The 21,943-nt window shown below is 35.9% G+C and overlaps 1 protein-coding gene across 7 annotated transcripts in view; it reads right to left on the reverse strand.

Moving 5' to 3' along the window:
* The window catches only part of CCDC50 (coiled-coil domain containing 50), a 77,825-nt gene that overhangs the window by 15,023 nt on the left and 40,859 nt on the right, over positions 1-21,943 (reverse strand). Inside the window, exons 4-6 of one of the 7 annotated variants that reach the window (XM_081028637.1) lie at positions 20,478-20,568; positions 12,041-12,158; positions 6,988-7,512 (exon numbers count right to left, since the gene is read on the reverse strand). In XM_081028637.1, the coding sequence (XP_080884763.1) occupies positions 6,988-7,512; positions 12,041-12,158; positions 20,478-20,568 (734 nt within the window). Of the gene's footprint in view, positions 1-6,237; positions 7,681-11,669; positions 11,717-12,040; positions 12,159-12,193; positions 12,282-20,477; positions 20,569-21,943 lie in introns of those variants that run through there. The other 6 variants (XM_081028638.1, XM_081028640.1, XM_081028643.1 and 3 more) reach the window with 6 other exon arrangements.

Here is a 21,943-nt window from a genome sequence, read left to right on the forward strand (position 1 = left end):
CAGAGCTGGAGTTTTAAAGAGGCTAAGCTGTCAAGACTGAAGGAAATGAGAAGCTTCCTTCCTTTGCCTCAGCCTTGCGCACACCTTACTTCAGAGGGACAGAAACAGCGGCACCTGGGAGTTATGCACTCCTTAGCCCTCACAGGGCTTCTGCTCTGTCCTACAGCTTTGATCAGTTTCATACTGTTGCTATTATAAATGTTATGAAAGATATAACAAAGGAAGTATCAGAGAGCATGATAACTTCAGAGCTCTACTCCTCTGAGAAAGAACATGGGGGACTGGTGGGGATTTGGGGATTTTTCTTTGAAATTTTATATACAGCATAAATTCCTTTAATAACTTTTAATTAAATGGTAAATGCTAATGGTCATTTCAAAATTGTGTATATTTCCCTCTTTACCCTTTATAATTACAATTATTCAAAATGTGAATGCATTATATTCAGAAACAATAACAATACAGTGAACAAGATTAACCATCTGGAATAGTGACTTTCATTAAATGGATTACTGAAGGGAGAAAGAAAATTTTCTCCTAATTGCCTCTTTCTTTATATCAGTGGTGCTCAACCAACCATGGCTATATATTTGAATCATTTGTGGTGCTCAAAATAAACATAAAAATGTTTCACCCAAACCCCAGGGATTCTAATCAGTCCCCTAGATGAGACTTGCCTTTAGCAGTTTGTTTTTTTAAAATCCTAACAGTTGATTCTTATTTGCAATTAGCATTAGAACTACTGGTTTAGTTGTCTTATCTCCATCAAAATAACCGTACATTAGAACAGTTTTTATCAAAATGCCTCACCACACTTATTTGCTTGCTTTAAACAAAAAGAAAAGATAAGAAAATACAACTAAATTCTGGGCAAATGAAGAGTTTAGGCCGGCACTGTGGTGCAGGCGGTTAGAGCTCCATGCTCCGAACTCCGAAGGCTGCCGGTTCGATTCCCACATGGGCCAGTGGGCTCTCAACAACCAAAAAAAAAATGAAGAGAGTTTAGGTTATCTGGTAAGGCCTTCCTTTGTAGAGCTTTAAACTTAGCTTTGCAGTAAATCCAAAAGCCACAGAACTCATTTTCCTTTTCCACACATACAAAAAGACTATTAAATGTGGTTTTCTTAGCTTCAGGACAATTAATACATGATTACCCATAATACAGAATCCACTTCAACTTCACATCATTCCTAGAGCTACTAAATCTTATGCCAGGCAGGGGTGGTATTAACTCAAGATTTCTGAGCAATCTGGGGTAGTCATGAAACAGTGGCATACTCTCAAGAGTAGACTATATTTAAATGGAGTATTAACCTCCTTGAGCTATGATTAGTGTGGCCATAGCTAGAAAGAAATAGTTCAGGGAAAATAAATGAAATTAGATAAGGAAGTTAGTATTGGGCAAAGTCAGTGGACAAGATAGGTTCCTAGATCGTATTCCTATCTATAGAAAAATGACGCTTCAATAAGCAGCCCAAAGCCCAGTTGAGGGTCATTGGAAAGATCACACTTGTGACTTGCTCCTTCAATTTTGCCATCCAGTGAAAGAAACAATATAGTGTGATATGTTCAGAATTCAAGATACTAAGTTTTCTATACTATTGTGCCTTCTACGCTACACCACAGAATTAACTGAGAAAATATTTTGTTTTAATATCTATCAAAGACACTTGGAAGTCATTAAAATCCAAGTTTTAACTGGTTTGACAGGCTGATAAAATTGTGACCTCTTTACAGTTAAAAAGATAATGATGCATAGATAATGGAACAAAATATTGAGCCGAGAAAAAAGCCTATAAATATATGATCAATTAATTTATGACAAAAGAGCCAAAAATATACAATGGGAAAAGGACACTCTCTTCAGTAAGTGATGTTGAGAAAAACTGAACAGCCATATGCAAAAGACTGAAATTGAACCACTATCTTTCACCATACACAAATATTAACTCAAAATGGATTAAAGATTTGAACATAAAACCTGAAACCATAAAACTCCTAGAAGAAAACATAGGCAGTCAACTCCATAACATCAGTCATGGAGATGATTTTTTGGATGTGACACCAAAGCAAAGGCAACAAAAGAAAAATAAACAAGTGGGACAAATCAAACCAAAAAGTTTCTGCACAGCAAACAAAACCATCAACAAAATAAAAAGGCAGCCTACGATATGGGAGAAAATATTTGCAAATCACGTATCTGGTAAGGGGTTCATATCCAAAATATATAAAGAACTCATAAAAATCAACAGCAAAAAACAATCTGATTTAAAAATGGGCAGAAGATCTGAACAGACATTTTCCAAAGACGACATACAGATGGCCAACTGGTACATGAGAATGTGCTCAACAGCACTAATTTTCAGGCATTTACAAATCGAAACCACATTGAGATACTACCTCACTCCTGTCAGGATGGTTATAATCAAAAAGATAAGAAATAAGTGTTGGTGAGGATGTGGAGAAAAGGGAACTCTTGTGCACTGTTGGTGGGAATGTAAATTTGGTACAACATTATCGAAAACAGTTTAGATGTTCTTCAAAAAAATTAAAAAATAGAGCTACTATCTGGTCTAGCAATTCCAATTCTGGGTATTGATCTGAAGGAGATGAAAACACTAACTGGAAAAGATACATGCACCCTCATGTTTACTGCAGCATATTTACAATAGCTAAGACATGGAAATAACCTAAGTACCGACTGATGGATGAATGGACAAAGGAAATGGGGAATAGCGTCATGTGCCACTCAACAAGTGGGATATGTTCTAATGCATTGTTAGGCAATTCCATCATTGTGCGAATGTCACCGAGCGCACTCACACAAACCTATAGCTCTTGCTATCCAGCCCACTACGCCCCTGGGCTATATAGTACAGCCTACTGCTCCTAGGCTACAAGCCTGTACAGCGTGTTACTGCACAAAACAACACGAAGTTAAATCAGGCACAAGAGAAAATGCTGCAATGAAGACATGCAATAAACATGTGCTGCATGAGGCTGCTGCCGATGTGTCATGATATACTGTTTTATAGCAAAGTTTCTTCTTTTAATAAGTAGAAAGAATACACTCTAAAATAACAATAAATAGTATAGTAAATACATTAAACCGGTAACATAGTTGTTTATCATCATTATCAAATATTACGTACCAAACATAATTGTATGTGTTATACTTTTATATGACTGGCAGTGCAGCTTTGTTTACACCAGCATCACCACAAACAGGTAAGTAATGCTTTACATTATGAACTTAAAGATGGCTACAATGTCACTAGACAATAGGAGTTTTTCAGTTCCATTATTTTCATTGGGATCATCATATATGCAGATCGTCACTGACCAAAATGTCATTATGTGGCACATGACCATACATATACAATGGAATATTATTCAGCCATAAAAAAGAATGAAATCTTGTCACTTGCAACAATATGAACAGACCTTGAAGGTATTTTACTGAGTGAAATAACTCAGAGAGCGACAAATACCATATAATCTCTCTTATATGTAGGGAGAAAAAACCCCTCATAGATACAGAACACATATTGGTGGTTGTCAGAGGTGGGTGGGCGTGGGAGTGGGGGGCAAAATAGGTAATCTCAATAGGCTGTCAAAAGGTAGAGACTTACAGTTATAAAATAAGTCATGGGGATATAATATACAGCATGCTGACTATACTTAATACTGTACTGCGTATTTGAAAGTTGCTCTGAGTAGATCTTAAAGTTCTTATCACACACACACAAAAAGTTGACCAGACTTACTGTGGTGATTTCACAATATATACAAATACTGAACCATTAATGCCATACACTTGAAAGTAGTATGATGTTGTATGTTAACTATACCTCAATAGAAATAGATAGAGAGGGAGAAGAGAAAGGAGAAAGAGGGAAGGAGAGAGGGAAGTAGGGAAGTAGGGAGGGAGGGAGGGAGGGGGCGAAGGGAGGAAGGAAGGAAGTTAATATATCCTTAGATCCCAAATATTTAGAGGGAAAACAGTTTGTTGAGCTCTTGCTATATGTATCACTGAAACTTGCATGTCTCATAAAAAGAAAATCTCCGTAGCCTCTTAGAATAAGCTAGAGTGGCAGGACTGCTCACTCCATGTAGTACCCCCGTAGCAGAGATGAAAAGAGCTTTTGTAAGTATGATCTCTCTTATATGTAGGAAAGTATGTAAGTATGTAAGAATGAACTTCAGATAGTGCAGTCTATGGCTGTCACTATGTAAAGTAGAGATGCTTTTAAAATTTTAATAAGACAGTTAATTGAAGAAAATTAACAGAATGGCTGTCCTCGTTTTGGTAACCTAACCATAGTCTAGAAGCTGGCTTTCAAAAAGATCAGGTGAGTCCTATTTTCAACAGTTCCACATTCATTTTTTAATCTAATTCTTGCTTGTTTTTTTCTGTTCATCATTCTCCAGTATGAGGACATAAGACCCTTCCTCAATAAACAAAAACAAAACTTATCTTTAAATAAATTCTGATAGAGGAAGGAAAATCGTTAAAAGTACTGGTATTCAAGACAAATTTATCCCAACCTTGGAATAAGCTAAAATGATAAGACTTGACACATTGCAAAAAGAGTATTTTGTAATAGGCCACTCTGATCCTTGGGGAATGTCACAACAGAAAGATACAGAGTTTTGTGGCTCTGAGAATTTGTAAGTTAACCTGCACAAAACTAATAAGGTGGTAATGATTTAACAGCTCAATAGAGAAGTCACCCTCAAAGGTTGGCATGGTTTTACTGCCCTTTAGAAAGTTAACCAATTTTATATTTAATTTAGCAATTTTATTTTGCATTGGTTTTTCAACTCCATAAAATCCTGTCCTGCAAATGCTGATAACTCATTATCTGTCATCCTGCTAGTTTCTTCATTAAGTTAAAAAAAAGTTGTCCTATGCTAATAACTTTAAGAATTTTGCTGTTACAACAGCAAGAACAGACACCAGTTTCTAGTGAATATATTTTACTGTAATCCTCTCACTTATTCCAGGGGATCTGCAAAATCCAGTGTACGGGCTAGGGAGGTAGAATTTGTCAAGTAAGTTAAATATAAAATTACAGACACTAGCAATTATGTTGTAGCCATGTCAGTACCTGCCTAACAACAGTATTTTTTCATACCCCTGTGCTGGTAGAAGACAAAAACAAAACATTTGCTTACAACTCCAGTAGCAGTTCTGTGAGTCAGTGTTTAGTTTCATATTAGTTTCACCCTTCCTAAGCCTTTTTAAGATTCCCTTAAGTATAACTGAAAGCCATTAAGGTTAACTAGCCCTCAGAACATACTTATATGGTTAGATTCATAGTATCAGAAATATATAGGTCGGCATAATCTCCATTCTTTCCCCAAACCTTTAAGACTCCAATGTGTCCTTTTAAATCTGGATACAGTATAACGTACTCATAAAGCCTACTCCAAATAGATTATATCACTTCCTTCTCTATGCCCCCATAGCTCTTTGTTCAAACTATTCTCTAATTTGTTTACATACCCCTCTTTTGGACTTGAGTTATTAACCTTCTGAGGCTTGGGTCCAAGCATAAATCCCAAACACAAAGACCTGAGGCAAGAATATTTGTGGCAAATACTCAGTATGGCTTGCTGAACTGAATTTTCATTTTCTTTATGAACAAGTCCTTTAATAACTTAAAGGATTAACACCATAGGGAGAAGCAACTAAATCAATCTGAATCTGCCGCCTAGACACCAGTTTCCAGACCAGAAGTAGAAGTTGGCTGGGCAAACAATAAAGAAGAAAATAAGAACAGATGTCTCCTTGGTACTCCTCTCCCAGTAACCCTTGCATCTCTGTAAAACTTCAGCAAGAGTAAAATAGAACCAGGGAGGTAAGTATAATCTAATCAAAATACCCGACAGAATCGGGCTATAACTTAACAGTGGTACATCCACAAGGCTTTCAAATAAGAATAGAGAGAACTATTACTGTGTCAGTGATGGACTTCAGAGTTAAGCCTCAGAGATGCCAGAAATTTGAGGCTTAAGTCTAACATTCTCGTCATTCCTATACAAGTACAGGTATACCTCAAGAGATGTTGAGGATTTGGTTCCAGACCACCACAATAAAGTGAATACCACAATAAAGCAAGTCGTGATCTTTTTGCTGGTGGAGGGTTTTGCCTTCAATTTGTAAAAAATGCAACGTCTGTGAAGCACAATAAAGTGAAGTGCAACAAAATGAGGCACGCCTGATGAGCTTACCTGAGGCTGGCATTTCAGAACACCAACTGTAGTGTTAGAGTTGAAGAGACCATTAGGCCTAGAAAGTCACTTAAGGCAAGGATTTTCAAACTTGAAGTATGTAAGAATCACCTTCAGATCTAAAACAAGCCCAAACTGCCAGGCCACATTCCAGAGATGATAATATATGTGAGACCAGAAATTTGCATTTTCAGGAAGCAGTTCAGCTGATTCTGATGAAAATGAACCAACGCCCACAGTTTGAAAAACACTATCAAAGGAGACTGCCTATTCAATCTCTCACCTTACAGATGGGAAAGATAAGGTCAAGAAAATCTGGCACTTCTCGCCCAGTTGGTCTCCTAGTTAGGCAAATACTAGAAAAGCAGTGTCACCAGATCTTCTGGGTTCACTGAACTAAAATCAGAAATTCAGGAGCTTTGATTTGGTATCTGAATCTCTGAGGTATGGTCTTGGCAAATGAAGAACTGTATCTGGGCACCTTCACTGCAATCTGAGGCTGGAAGAACTTTGTAAGACATCAGGGTATTCTCTTAGAAGACAGAAGGGGAAAGGTGCAAGTATTTTCTTTCTTCCTACTCACTTGACATTAAGTAAATACTGTTTGCAATATTTGGCTCCAGGATTTATTTCAAAGGCATGAGCACAAACTGGAGAGAAAGAACAGGTGGCCTGAGATGCTTATTAAATACATCCATTTGTATGTAGATACACGATACCAGGCCTTCCAAGGAGACTGTCCTTCATTACCTGTGTCATGGAGTTGGAGCCGTTCCTCGCTCTCTGAGAAGGGAGGAGTCCTGGGCCTGTGTTTCCTTTCTCTGTGCTCACCTTGCCCACGCTCCCTCCCATACACAGCTTCCTTGCACTGAGTCCAGGCTTTCGGAGAAGACTTCGGTGAAAGTCGGTCTTGGTGTCTGGACACTTTTCCCCAATTCCGAGTTCGATGGCTACCGGTAGCCTCCCTGTCATCAAATTCCATACTCAGAAGCACCTCACCACTGATCCTGGGAAGAGGAGGTCTCCGCGGCCTCTCATGACCACACCGTTTCTTTTCATGCTGCTCAGTGTTAATTAGGGGATCATCCCTCACTTTGCCCGAACTAGAGGACAGAGATTTCTCTGATGAATGACGCTCTTCCAGTTCTTCCACGTTCTCCAGTGGATGTTTGGGTTTCTCCTTTCTGTGCTTCACAGTCTTTTCATCATTTTGGAGTTTACAAGGCTTTGAGAATCCAGAACCCAGTTCCCTTGCCCTCCTTGACCGTGGCTGGTCTGAGTGAAGTGGAGGAACGTGAAAGACAGAAATGCAGGTTAACTAAATGAGAGTATCAACTCAGTACATGGGTGAGACACGGCCCAAGTTAAACATATTTTAAAACGGAGAAGACCACTTTTTCAACTTAAATTGAAAAGAAGGGATGGGCATTTACTAGAAGAAATCTGGGTACATAGCGAAAAAAGTAAAAAAATTAAATAAAATTAAGTCAAATAACTTAAATTTGAAAGAAAAGCTTGATCATGATTAGGAAGAGTTAACAAAGTACTTTAATATTTGCCAATAACAAAAATTACAGCCATTAAATGTTAAATTATACTTATAAAACCAATTTGAAATAAGTATATGGGGGAAAAAAATGGCAGTTTAAGGGAGTCTCATAAAACAGAAAAACTAAGCTTTGTGATTCCAGTCTGAGGTTTTTAAATATTCTTCTTGGAAATAACAATAAATCAACATCAGAATGTTGATAGTTTCCATGTAGTTCAGAGAAATGACCCACGGATTTTAGTATTCCTCTATCCTTTCCCCTTAGGTGGCCAAAGCAAACATTCTCAGCCATACTGCAGTTCAATGTGGAAGATGATGAAGTAGAGGAGAATTTTAAATGAGTAAATGACCCTGTTATCTTTGGATAATTCTGTTCCCAATCTTACTTGAAACTCGGAAGAGGAAAAAAATAAAAAGGGATGCCATAATGGAATACATAAAAAGGGCTCATTTCCTAAATTCACTTCAAAAACTTTATGATACTCTATTGTTTGTACAAAAATACAGTATGTGCTAAATACACAAGTCACTAAGTTTAACACAATGTTCAAAAGCAACACGTCATGGATGCTTTTGCCAGGTCTCACTTAGGCACAAATAAAGGAAGTAAATTAATACACACTTTGCAACAGTGTACTTACTTTAACATTTCTAAAACTTTTAATACATTTTGGAAATAATAAAAAGAAATTCTAGTTCCATGGAAAATTGCTAAGAAATTTAGCCATGCTACATTGCATTTCAAACAGCTACCCTAAATTGATGGGCTTATAAAGGAAACAAAGAACTATACATTTTCTTAGTTTTTAAGTTTTGTTGGGACTTTTTGCTTTTGTTTTGCTTATTGTTTTTTGTTTGTTTGTTTGTTATTGTTCATCTAATAAAGGAATAGAGGAAGGGGAGATATGAACTAAATTAATCATTGATGCCATAAGCTTCTCAAAAGCTTCATGTTGTTTCTTCGTGAGCTTTCCAGAAGAAAAGGAAATTTGCTTCAAAGATAACATATAAATTAAGATCTGTCTTCTAAAATGTCTGTAAAAGTATTTATCTTAACCATATTTATGGTTAAATTTATTTTTTACATAACAGCAAAAGTGAAACAGACAATTACTCTCTGTGATAAAAAAAAGATCTACTCTTTTAATCGACTATTATTTTAAGTGAATCTTGACAACAGAGAATCAATTGACTACTGCTGTGAATTAATACAATACTGACCAGCTACTGAAATGATGCCAACGTCCAGGGAACAATGATTTACAGTGTTAATACTAATGTTCCTACAGAAAGCTGAATGAGTGGAGTTCGCCTTTAAGTCCAGCAGAAATAAGAATGGTTTTGTTTTAGACATGGATTTGTGAAGTCATGATTGTTTTGTTGTCGTTGTTGTTGTCTTTAAATTCTTTCTAAAAAGTTATTTTAGGAAGTTGTTTCGCAAGAATTAAAACAGCTGTCACTACATTTCAAAGGTGATGGGAAAAAATATATATTGTCTAATTCACTTGCTGTGATACCTTTAAACCTGGGAAAGAAAAAAATTTAAAAAAAAGACAGGTGGGATAATCTGTCTGAACCCTTTAAAACCCCATCCAGTTAAGGACTGAGACTTGAATGTTTCTTGAGACCAAAGTTATTTGGCAAATATAATTAACTTCCCTACAGCCAATATATGTACATATACATATATACATACATACATACATATATATATGTATATATATATATATATATATATATACATATATATATTTATATACACACATTTTATTTCTGTGCCTCCATGTTTTTCTTTCAAAATAAGATGATTTTTTTTAGATATAAAAAATACTGTTATACACACATAACAATATATATATATACATAAATAATAGTATTTTAGAATTTATAAATCTAGAATTCTTTTTAGAATTTTTTTTAGAATTTTTTAAAAATTTTCTTTAGAATTTATAAATAGATTTTATAAATTACATTATTTGATCTTCTCAACATCCAGGTGAAGGATATATTTTTATAATCTCCATTTTCACAGATGAGAAAAAGGCTTAGAGTGATTATAGCAGATAATTTCTTTCACATTAAATTGTTGTAAGTAAGAAATGGAACTTGACCAAGATCTTGACTCCAAAGACCATGACTTAAAAAAAAAAAAAAAAAATCACTAATATGCCTAAAATAAGTGGCTTTGAAAGAAAAACCTGGAATCACAAATGAATAAGATATACCATTTCAGTTGATATAAATCTGATAAATGTTTTAGATAATTTCAAATTTGTAGAAAATCTATAAATGATCATTTTTAAAAGATTGATTTATTAAATTTAAATGAAATAAAGCTGAAAAGACCACTTCTGTAATGATATACTGTGATTATTATGTAAGGCAAAAATCATATTACATAACCACAGAGAAGTACAATTAAAGAATAGCTAGCTCTCATGTGTTGGGAAAGGACCACTGCAAAGAACATAAGGACTGCTTTGTAAATATGAACTCAATTGTACAGTGGTTTCTGTGGAACGCAACTTGGGTCTAACTCAAAGTCATTATAAATGAGGATCACATGCTTGGCTATACATAATCTCTCAATAACAACACAACTGAAGAAATTCTAATATATACATGTATATGCATATCTAAGCCCCCTAACTCCAAAAAAGTGGCACGTACGCCACTAAGTTTACAAAAGAAGTTGAAATACATCTAGATTTTTTGTTTTTAATTTTAGGTGTCCCTGAAAATCCACTGAATTCTTAACATAGTCTCCTGCCCTAGAGATACGAAATCTGGGTGACAGAACCTGGTCAAAACAACCAGGTTTAAGTTTCCATTCAAGTTGGCACAAGGTTTTAAGAGAGGAAGTTTAAAATTAATACTTTAGTGTACTTAATTATTTGCCATCCTAATGGTTTTATAGACTTAAAATATTAAAACAGTTACTTTTATTTGCAGTGAGCATGCCTCCAGAGCAGAATTAAAAATGAAAACACCAGACCACATTTCTAAGATTTTAATTAAATCTGAAGAGTAACTCTTTATCATCTGGTCTATAGTATAGCAAACTACGGCAATGGTTTTTCTTTTTGAATGATGTAATACATGATTGCATTAGAAAACCAGCATAAAGAAAATGGATATCAAAAAGAGCAGGGCATTTTACATATGGAAGAAGAACACAGCAAGCAATAAATGGAATCAACCTGCTTACTAATGATGGCACAGAGCTGAGGTCTACTGATGATGGTAAGTTCAGGACAACAGTATGACTGGGCAAGAATATACCTAAACTGTAATAATCCTGTCATCTACATCTATATCCCTTTCATTCTACTCATCCAAGACGAGCACTTACTTACCTTTTACCAATTGCTTTAGAAGCAATTGGTAGTTAGTCTGCAAAGGCCTTTGAAATCACCGACCTTAAAACCTTTTCTATCTAGAAGTGGCCTTTAGGTTTTATTTACTTGCTATCCTGAGTATGGTCTCCAAGCTGAACTATAATATTCATACTAGAAACTACAGAAATGTCTTTCCTCTGACAGATCTTCAAAAAGGACTGAACAATACTTGCAAATACTCGTTTCCCAACACACTTTTAAGATAAAGAACCACCACCACCACAATTGCCACCACCGTGCTATCACCACCACCACACTGCAAAAGCAATCACTAAAGAGCAACTTTGAAGGAACTGTTTTCCCTCAGAAAGTTTTCTATATGGTGATCAAGTAGCAAAGAAAGCATCAAGAGCAAAAAAAAAAAAAAAAAGTTAACAGAGAATCCTAAATTTTAATTTTGTCGTCGGCAGGCAAAACCATTGGCCTATTTTTAAAAGACAAGAAGAGGAAAAATCTTTGTTATCCACAATTGACGTATGCTGTACCTTCGTAATTATCTGTGCCACTCTGCTGCTTCAAATCAGTAGTGCCCAGATTTCTTTGAGAAAAATCAAGCCCAGAGATGCATCCGCCCTTTTCCACACCCCCAACTATGTGTTTAATGCAATAACAACATTCCAAGTGGCGCCAACACAAATATGCATGCCAAATCTTACAAAATCATATTCAAGTGTTAACAGCCACATAAATGGCTCTGGTCATCCAACTAAGGAACAGATGAATTCATTAGATTCAGATAGAATTCTGCAACAAATCTAAATGGGTCTTTAAGTCACTTTATGGACAAATTTAAAGAAGTGTCTCACGGTTGAATCTAAGGATAGAGTAGGTCATGACGTAAGAACTCCTGTGTTACCTCCATCTTCATAATAGTAACTTTCTCCATAAGCACTGGATCCAGAGGACTCTGGAAAGTGTTTCTTTCGCTTTTTCTCTTCCTGTAACTCTTTTTCTTGCAAAAGGCGAGCTATATCCTACAAAGAGAGGGAGAATGGAAATAAATTATTACCAGAGCATGAACAAACTCCATACAGTGCCCCTGGAGGTCAACAGGCCCACATTCCACTGCTAAGCTTTTGTGGGCAGCCTCTGTCTACGGTTCTGCAGACTTTCTGGCATTAAGCTTATGCAATTCAAATGCCACAGATGATTGCTCAACAGGAGTGGCACATGACCCAGAGAGAGAAAGGCTTTCTTATTAATTGAAATTTAAACCTAACTCAATCTGAAGACATTCAAGCCTAGTGTTCATAAAGCTGGTCATACAACAGAGTTTTTAAAAATTCATATTTGTGGACCCTTTTACCAAGATGGTGATAAGGTAAGTCTGAGTGGGAAAGAGTGCAGTAATCTATAGAACTTGACAAACTGTATTTACAATTTAACTTTAAAACTTTTTAAAAGAATTTTTCAGCTGATCCTGATTGCCTTTGAGTACCACTGTCTTCACTGAAAAAGAGAAAACCGTCTTCCTCCTGTCTCCCTCCTGCTTCATTTCCAGGCAAGTTTTTAGTAGTTAGTGAGTGATGAAGAACATTCTGACCCTGTCCCCCAAAAGATTACCACCCCTTATAAAAAACAAAGGTGTATACAAATAACTACAATGCAGTTAAATTATAAATGCCTCAAAAAGAATTAAAGGAATTAGTGTATAACTTTGCATCTGTGTTAGGTTTTGAACAAAGAGCTAGATTCCAATAGGCAAAGTACGGAGACCATTATCGGCAAAATTATGAATGTTTTAATGGGCATCAATTTATGGAACAACCAATAGTGAAATTAGAACAAAGGATATAGAGTGCTACAGAGATAGGTGAGGCTAGAAAAAGTCTAAGGCTGAATCATAAGCATTCCTTATAGACAATCTTAAGTCTGGAGCCTATTATATAAGGGATAAAGAGTTACTAAATGTTTTGAGTTGAAGAGTGACAGTGTTCTGAATTGGAAGATTATTTTTATAAAAGCCCCATAAAATGACATATAAATTTTATTCCAATACACTGTTTTGGAGAGGAAATCCATAGCTGTCACCAGATTCTTAAAGGCTCATACAAATACAGTAACAATACTCAATGGTGCAAATAGTAATAACAATCCTACGTAGTTTAAGGCGCTTACTTCTTTATATTTAAAATAAGGAATACAAGAAACACTTAAATATTAATGATGTAAATTTTGAAACAAGAATTACTATTCTTCCTTTTGCAATCTTCTGATTAATTCAAAATGAAGAAAATACTAAGACTACAAAGCACACCTAAAAAAAAAATTGATATGAAGAAATCAATTTCTTTCACATCAGTGCAGAAATAATTTGGATGTGGAGGCTAGGTAAATTAGCAATGATTAATTCATATACTCTGATTTTAATGTTCATTGAAATAGCCTTAAAAATTGGACTTTATATTTAATAAATGTCTACATCCAAACTTATAAATACACTATTAACATATTGCCTTTAACTGATTGATATGCTGGAAGCTTCTCATAAAACTGTGTGAAAGGTGTGTGTTTGTGTGTGTGTGTGTAATCTGATAAATAATCTATCGAAAAGCCCATGTTATAGTGGACATTCACAAAATCTTGCAAGAATAAGAGGTAAAGAACATAATCCTACTTAACAGAAACGTAATTTTCATGCAAAGAAATCTGAATTTCTAATACTTTGATTAAAAAAAATCCCTAAGCCTGAAAGTTCAAGCCAGAGATGCTTTAGATACACTGGGAAAGTAACATTAACTACTAAAATGAATTTCTTTGAGCTTCAAACCTTTATCTATACAATGAAGAGTTTGAACTACTCAATCTTAAAGTCAATTTGTCTTGACTCCCTTATGCATCATTTTTATAAAACTTGAGTGTTACGACATGCTAGCCGCTGTATCAAGTTCATTACATTTGATGTCTTACAAAGTAATACATTAGTTAGGAAAATACAGAGAAATGGCACAGATAACTTGTTTTCCCCGAACTAGCATCTTTTATACTAGTAGTTCCCAAATTCCTGAGTTGTGTTTAAAGCACACAACACTACATTTTCCTAAGTGGTTTGCATTATAGAAAAGGAAAAAAAAAATTAATTGCTATAACTGCGTAAAAATATAAAGAAAAATTATCAGATCCAATTGCTGGCAGAAATTATTAAACTACACACCAGGGACCTTACAAGTGTTTTCCTGGGATTTAATTTAGTCCTAATACATACATACGTATAGTAATAAGCTCCTTTCTCAGTGTGAAGACCCAGGAGAGAAACAAGGATGATGACCCTTCTTCACAACGTATTAGCTAGTCAAAGAAGTGATTTTACTCAAGCAGAAAAGTAGTAATCACAATGTGTCATGCACATCAGCACCCAAATCTTTTCCTCTTTTAAGCTCTTAGCTCTTTTTTCTGTAAGATTCTACCAGATGAGAATAAAGATTAGCTAGGCTTGAGGAAGGAAAGAATAAAGAATTCAATGGAAAATTGCAGCTAGAATATAATTGTGGTTTAGCCCAAGTCAATTCTGCTCCCTGCTTTCCAACGTTGTTACTGTGCAATGAGTTCTATTAGATATTTCAATATAAAGAATTTCCCCTGAAACAAGCTAAAGATGGCAAGTATTAGTCACAATTCTTGGATGTAGCTTAGTCACCCTTGACATAAACAATCTCCTTGGTCCTCAGCTTCCTTCCTGTTAAAGGTTAGTCTAGAACAGGATTTCCCAAGCTCTGTTCTTGAGAACACTGGTCTCAAAAGGTTCTCAAAAAAAAAAAAAAAAAAAAACCTTCAAAGCATGCAATGGAAAGCATGTATTATACCTATTTAAAATACAGAGTAGCATATTTCACAACCCTGATAAAAAAAAGAAACTTGTTATCTTCCTATAACCCATGAATTTCAAAATTTACTTTGCGATAGAAGCCTTTTTCATACATAATATAAAGCTTATGGAATTAGTGTTCCATAAAACATAACATGGGAAAACAAATCTAAAAGAACACATAAACCCTTTTGACGTCATTCTCAATGATTTTTAAATTAATCATTTGCTTTAGGTAGACGTAGTTTGGGCTAGAATGCATAGAATAACTGTTACATAGAAGACTTTCTAGTAAATATATTTATTGGAATAAGAATTTACTATTATATTTCATCTCTCCCTTTTCTGTTATCCAAGCTCCTCCTGACTGAAAATTTGAAGCTGTGAGGATAAGGAAGGACTAATTAAAGATCCTTAGAACGCTAGACGAAGTCATTTTAATGAAAACATAGATTCACTGGGCCCCTTCAATGGGCCAGACATTCTGTTAGAGACGTGTAGAGAAACAAGATACAGTCAATACCCTGCAAGTGCTTATCTACGAAGTGTTAGAAGTAAATATGTACACAATGTGAGTAGTGCAAAGGTGAGTGCTCTGAGAAAGACTAATACCTACAAGTTGCAGTGAGGCCCACAGGAGCCTGGTGCATCTTTCTCAAGTAGGTGACAAATTACTGAACCATGGTATTAGGCTCCTTATGATATTGTTATCGCTTATATGACTTTATATCAGGGTTACTTCTCTCCGGGGAAACCCTAGGTATAACTACAATCTAAAGGAGATGTAAAGTTATGATTGTCAAATGACTGTTGGAAAGAAAAAATAAAAAGCCATTTATCAGATTGCTAAATTCTTTATTAACTAGCAATTAATATATTGACATCTAACTCAGTAGGGAACTCAAAGTAGATATAATCCCAAAAGGATTACTCTATAAGACCAGGAAAACAAAATAATACAAATTCTATGGATTTAAAAACATCAGTATAAATAGGATAAGAACAGAGAAGAACTGCCTTAGTCAGAAGCCTCCCATTCACTCTCCTTTTCTGGACATTTATGTATAAACTGATTTTTAAAGTCTCAAAACATAGGAAAAAAAATTAGAAGCTAAAATGAATTGCTATTTGAGCTATTCTCTATATATTACCTACCAACTTATATAAAAATTCTTCTAGAACATGAAATTCTAATCAAAATGCCATAAAAAAGTACTACAGTTCACACTAGATTAATTTTAAACGTAAATTGGTTACTAAATTTATCCCTGAGCAGTTTATATTATAAATGGCTTCTATTGGACTAGTGCCACAGACTTTTCATAACATGGTTGGCCATGCTGTTTACTTAGTTACTAAAAAAAAAAAAAAAAAAAAAGTTTTTTCCCTAAAATAGTTTCTCATTCACATGTATTTGGATCTAGGTTCAAAGACACACATATGTATAACTACAGATATTCACACACACACACACTTATTTAAAAGTCTTATTTAAGAATAACTAAGTTAAACCAAGTAAACACACATTCCTTGGCTTTATCTAAACAACACTGACAAACGTGCATGCTGTGATCAAAAGAAAAAACCCCAATAGAATCCACTTCTGCTAATGACAAACTCACACAGTCCTAAGGGGTATATGACTTTATATCCTTTCAATAGGGTGCCTTGAAAGAAATACAACTACTATATTCAAGACACTGTTTAAGAGTTTAAAAAAAAAAAAAAGAGGGGGAAGAAAGAAGGAAAGGAGGGAGAGAGAAAGAGAGGAAGGGAGAGGGAAAGAGAGAAATGAGGGGAAAAGGGAGACAGGGAGAGAGGACGGGGAGAAACCACAATGCTGGTAAGAATACAAAAGATCTTTTTCTTTTTTTTTCCTTAACTTTTCAAAATCTGTCTCCCTGAAAGGAAATGCTACTTTCATTACATCTGTGCTCTGTTAAAAGACACATTAAAATTATACCATAACAAAGCTAGACATGTTAATTCACCCACACAAAGTTATATAACTCATACTTCTCCTGTACAATATTGTTCAGGGAAAAAAAAAAAATCTGTCCCAAGAGGAAAGGGGCCTTGAATTCTACATCTGTTGTTTGGGGGGATTATAAATGACCTAACAGAGTTGACCCTAAAAATCTCTAAAAGAGACTGATGAGGAAAATCCCAGGAGGAATTTTCCATAGCCCTCCTTTGAATAAAAAATGATTAGCTAAACAGATTCTACAGGAAGTAGACCAGCAGAGAGAGAAAAATAAAATAATTAGAGCAGTACATGAATAACAGGCAATGTTTTTTCAAGAGTTGCCCAGAAAACTTAGCACTACTGTCTCAGTCTCCTCTGAGGCACCATGGACCAAAATAAACAAATTAGCATTAGCCTATAAGGTCTGACAATTAAGTTCTCGAACTTGTTGCAGCGATGTTGCTAACCTTTTTTGATATCACAGGGATTATTCATTATGAATTTGTACCACCTGGACAAACAGTTAACCAAGTTTACTATTTGAAAGTGCTGAAAAGGCTGCGTGAAAAAGTTAGATGAAAATGACCTGAACTTTTCATCAACAATTCTTGGCTCTTGCATCAGGACAATGCACCAGCTCACACAGCACTGTCTGTGAGGGAGTTTTGAGCCAGTAAACAAATAACTGTATTGGAACACCCTCCCTACTCACCTGATCTGGCCCCCAATGACTTCTTTCTTTACCCGAAGATAAAGGAAATATTGAAAGGAAGACATTTTGATGACATTCAGGACATCAAGAGTAATATGACGATAACTCTGATGGCCATTCCAGAAACAGTTCCGAAATTGCTTTGAAGGATGGACTAGGTAGGCACTGGTGTCGGTGTATAGCTTCCCAAGGGGAGTACTCCGGAGGTGACCGTAGTGATATTCAGCAATGAGGTACGTAACACTTTTTCCAGGATGAGTTCGTGAACTTAATTGTCCAGACTTGTACATCCTTCAGTGGTAAACTTTACTAATACAAATTTTGTTCATTTAAAATTAACAACATACCCATCAGTTAAGGTGCACATTTTTCTATGGTGAAAGCCCTCTTCTAATCTAAGGCATCAGTTGAAAAGTCAAAAAGTCTGAATTGAGTTTTTAAAGGCTAGCCTCACTAAAGCTTCACAACTGGAATTCTCATTTAATCTTTCCACCATACTGATGCAGGGGGTCACTTCAGTAGATCAAACAGTAGTGGAAGACAATGTAGTGGGAAGCCTATAAAGGCAAATAAATTCTTGATGCTATGTCAAATCACACCATCCTGGAATATACTTAAGCCTGTTTATTTTGTGCCCCCCTTACAGGTCAAACATCGATCTATAAGAGAATTCAGAGTTGCTATAAAGAGAAGAATGGTAAGCAAAACACCTTGCAAGTAAGTGAGAAGAGAAATTATTAGCTTAATTAGGTACCAGAGGCCTTATAAAATGATCCCACTTAAACCTCATAACAGCCCTTTAAAGTATGTACAATTATAATGACTTCTCCAATTTGGAACCTGAGTTTCTACATAGTGAAGTGAGATACTGAAAGTCACAGCTAAAAGTTAAATAGCTAAGATTCAGCAGCTAACTCCAAAGTCGACGTGTTTTATGTTGTGCCACAGTGTATCTAAGTCAGAAGCAGTCAGTCAGGAGACCTATATTGTACAGATTATTCTCTGGCATCTTATTATAGCTTTGGACCAGTCACTTACTTCTTCAAGACATAATTTCTTCACCTGAAAAATAGAGTTATTCATTATACTGCTTTATATTAGTATTGCCATGAGATTTATTGTGATGGCTATTTAGATTCTACATGCCTAAAATAAAGTGTTTTGGTTTCTCTTTGTATCCTGTTTTTCCCTGAATTGGGGGGGGGGGGTCACAGGACACCAGGAGCATTTATAAGAAGCCAAGTTAATTATTCTGTTATTTTTTAAATAGAAGCTTTCCTGTCTACAAAATATAATCACTTCTTTCAGTTCACAGTTTCATCCCCAAAGCAAAGTCTTGACTATAGAGAGGCAACACATCCTGCAGTAAGAAAGAGGTTCTGTGTTGATTAAAGGAAGGATAAAAGGTAATCTCTAATTCTTCCTTGCCATTCTGATTACCACATAATCATAGTTTGTTTCTTAAAGAAACAGCTACATATACTCATACCATCTGTCTCACTCACCTGGCAATGAACAAGGAGTTCTATGGGAACAAGGATGGCTCAGTGGGAGCAGCAGTATACATACACAAGTTTACTGATGACCCTAATCCTATCTATTTAATAGGGTGATCCTAAGTACCTGTTAGCCCAGGATAGTTCCAGTTTATGTAATTATCAGTAGTGCCCCCTTTAACCTTGAGAAGTACTTGTGATGCTACAATAAATCATATGGTCATTCAACTATTAAAAATGATCAATTATTTTCTTCCTTATTATAAATCAAGACAGTGGCCAAGAATAGCACAACAGGTACGAAAGAAGGCAGGCACAGAATCAGTGCAAAGTGAAAAAGAACTGTGAGAAATAGAAATGCTGGAAACATAACATAAAAGCAAGTAACAGTTAATTGCATATTCAAGTCTTCTTACAAACCAAAACACTATTGCTAATCTGAGTTATTTTTGGCTTTAAAAACAGTACAATTTAAAATTATATACAGAATCAAACAGATGAGTGCTTGGAGACAGCATATCATAGGAGAGTGAAACCATTAACAAAACTGAGTGAGAGCAATGACTGATCCTAGCCTCTCAGTGCCAATTTCTGAGCCCTGTTCAGACCATACTTAAGCTCTGCTCTCACTAAAGTTGTGGGAATAACCTATAGAGAGGCACCCTGTATTGGGTTGAAGAGTGTGCCCTAAAAGTTCATTTCTACTAAGAACCTTGGAACATGACCTTATTTGGAAATAGGGTCTAAGCAGATGTAATTAGTTGAGAAGAGATCATGCTGGGTTAGGGAGGGTCCTAGATCCAATGACTGGTGTTCTTATAAGAAAACAAGACAACACAAATCTTCAGGGAATAAAGTCCTGTGACAATGGAGGTTGAAACTAAGTGATACAGCCACAGGCCAAGGACTGTCAGGAGCCACCAGAAGCCAGGAAGAGGCAAAGAAGGGTCTTTGGTAGGACGGCCCTGCCAAAACCTTGATTTCAATATCTAGCCTCCAGAACTGAGAGAGAATCATTTCTCCTGTTGGAAGTCACCAAGTTTGTGGTGATTTGCCATGGCAGCCCTAGGAAACTCGTTCACACTTTATGGTAAAGGATCCATTATCATCTCGTAAAATTTCACCACTGACACAACTGATCGAGGGATAGTAAAGAGTGGTATATGGAGGGCTATACTTGGACTATGCGCCCCAAAAGAGAATTCCGCTGCCCATCGAGCAATCCTACACTGAGCCCATGAACACAAAAAGTAACTGCTGCAGAACTGAGCAGCCCTTCCTCCATCAGGTGGAGGGGCAGTGACCAAGCTGTACCTCATCCTTCTTCTCCTGAATGCGTCGTCTCTCTGCCTCAATAGCCAGCTTCTCTTGGATTTCCTGAGCAATTTCACAGTCTTGTTGCTCACTAAAAACAAAGATGGAAACAACATGAATAAAGAAAATAAGGAATGGTATTTCTTAAAAATAAAACAATTTACAGAATGTTCACTATAAACTAGTGCATGTTTTTAATCTCACTTAATCCTCACAACAATGATGCAAACCAGTGAACGTTGTCACAACTTTCAGGTGAGAAAACTGAGGCCCCGAGTACTGAAATCATTTTCCTGAGATCACAGAGAAAAGAAGTGGCAGAATCAGAATCTGATCCCCAGACACTACAATGGAAAGCTCAATGTTTTTTCTATACGACCATATCACTTCACCCGACTGGGATCACTCCACAGAGAGACAGGCAAGTTTTCTCACGGTTCTACAAAGGAGATGCAGGCTGTGAGATTAGTGTCCACAAATACCCAAATACGGAGCGAGTACACAGAGAAACACTGACAGCGAGCTCACTTAAATGTCAGTAACACTGTGGTCACCTAGAAGGGGTAGGGTATGACTTTTAAAAGAGTTTTATAATTTTTTAATTAACTTTTTCAGTTTCAATAATGCTTTAAAAGGGAAAAAAGTGTACATTCCCCAGCTTCAGTCCCCAGCAGAAACCTCTCTGGATGATACCAGTTTTCTTAATACGCTGGCCACTAAGAAAACCAAACGTTGTAACTAACATTGCTGCTACCATAGTTTTGTTTGTTTTGACATATTCATGAATTCAACAAAAATTTAAACACCACATTCTATGGTCCCAGCACTATGCTCAACACTGAAGATACAAACATGAGTAAATCTTCATCCTGGGCTCAGAAGCACACGATACATTTTGGTGGGAGGAATAAGACAAATCATTTTGATGGAGAGATAGATCCTTTAAATCAGCACCTATAAAACAGCAGTTCCAACAGAAAATGGAGTTCGGCTCTCTCAGAGATGGCTACAAGTCAATGGGCAGCTTAAAATTCTAGAATACAATAGCTCTGGGGAGCCAAACTTTATATAATACTGTTAGCTAGGAAAGGTGAACATAAACATGCTTAGAGTTTACTATCTAAAAAGATGCTGGAATAAAATTACAATTGTGATTTATATACGTTGTTCATTTGCTAACCAAATACATCCTCTTAGTCTTCCCCTGCAAGTTGAGCTTAAAATACTCAATGAATCTCAGTCTTGGCTGCATATTCCATGTTTAATGGCAGTCTTTTCTAATTGGAAAGTGTTGGGTGGGGGGTGGCAATATCCCAACTTTTCCGGAATCGAAATCCATATATTCTAAACAAACATGACAGATAAAATAACAAAAATTATTCTCATTTGTATAAGGAAATGATCACTTTCAACATATTTGGAAATAGGGAGATGAAGATGAAAATCGATGAGTGCACACATGTGGG

This window comes from Rhinolophus hipposideros (assembly GCF_964194185.1).
Source record: "Rhinolophus hipposideros genome assembly, chromosome: 2".
NCBI classification, from domain to species: Eukaryota; Metazoa; Chordata; class Mammalia; order Chiroptera; family Rhinolophidae; genus Rhinolophus; species Rhinolophus hipposideros.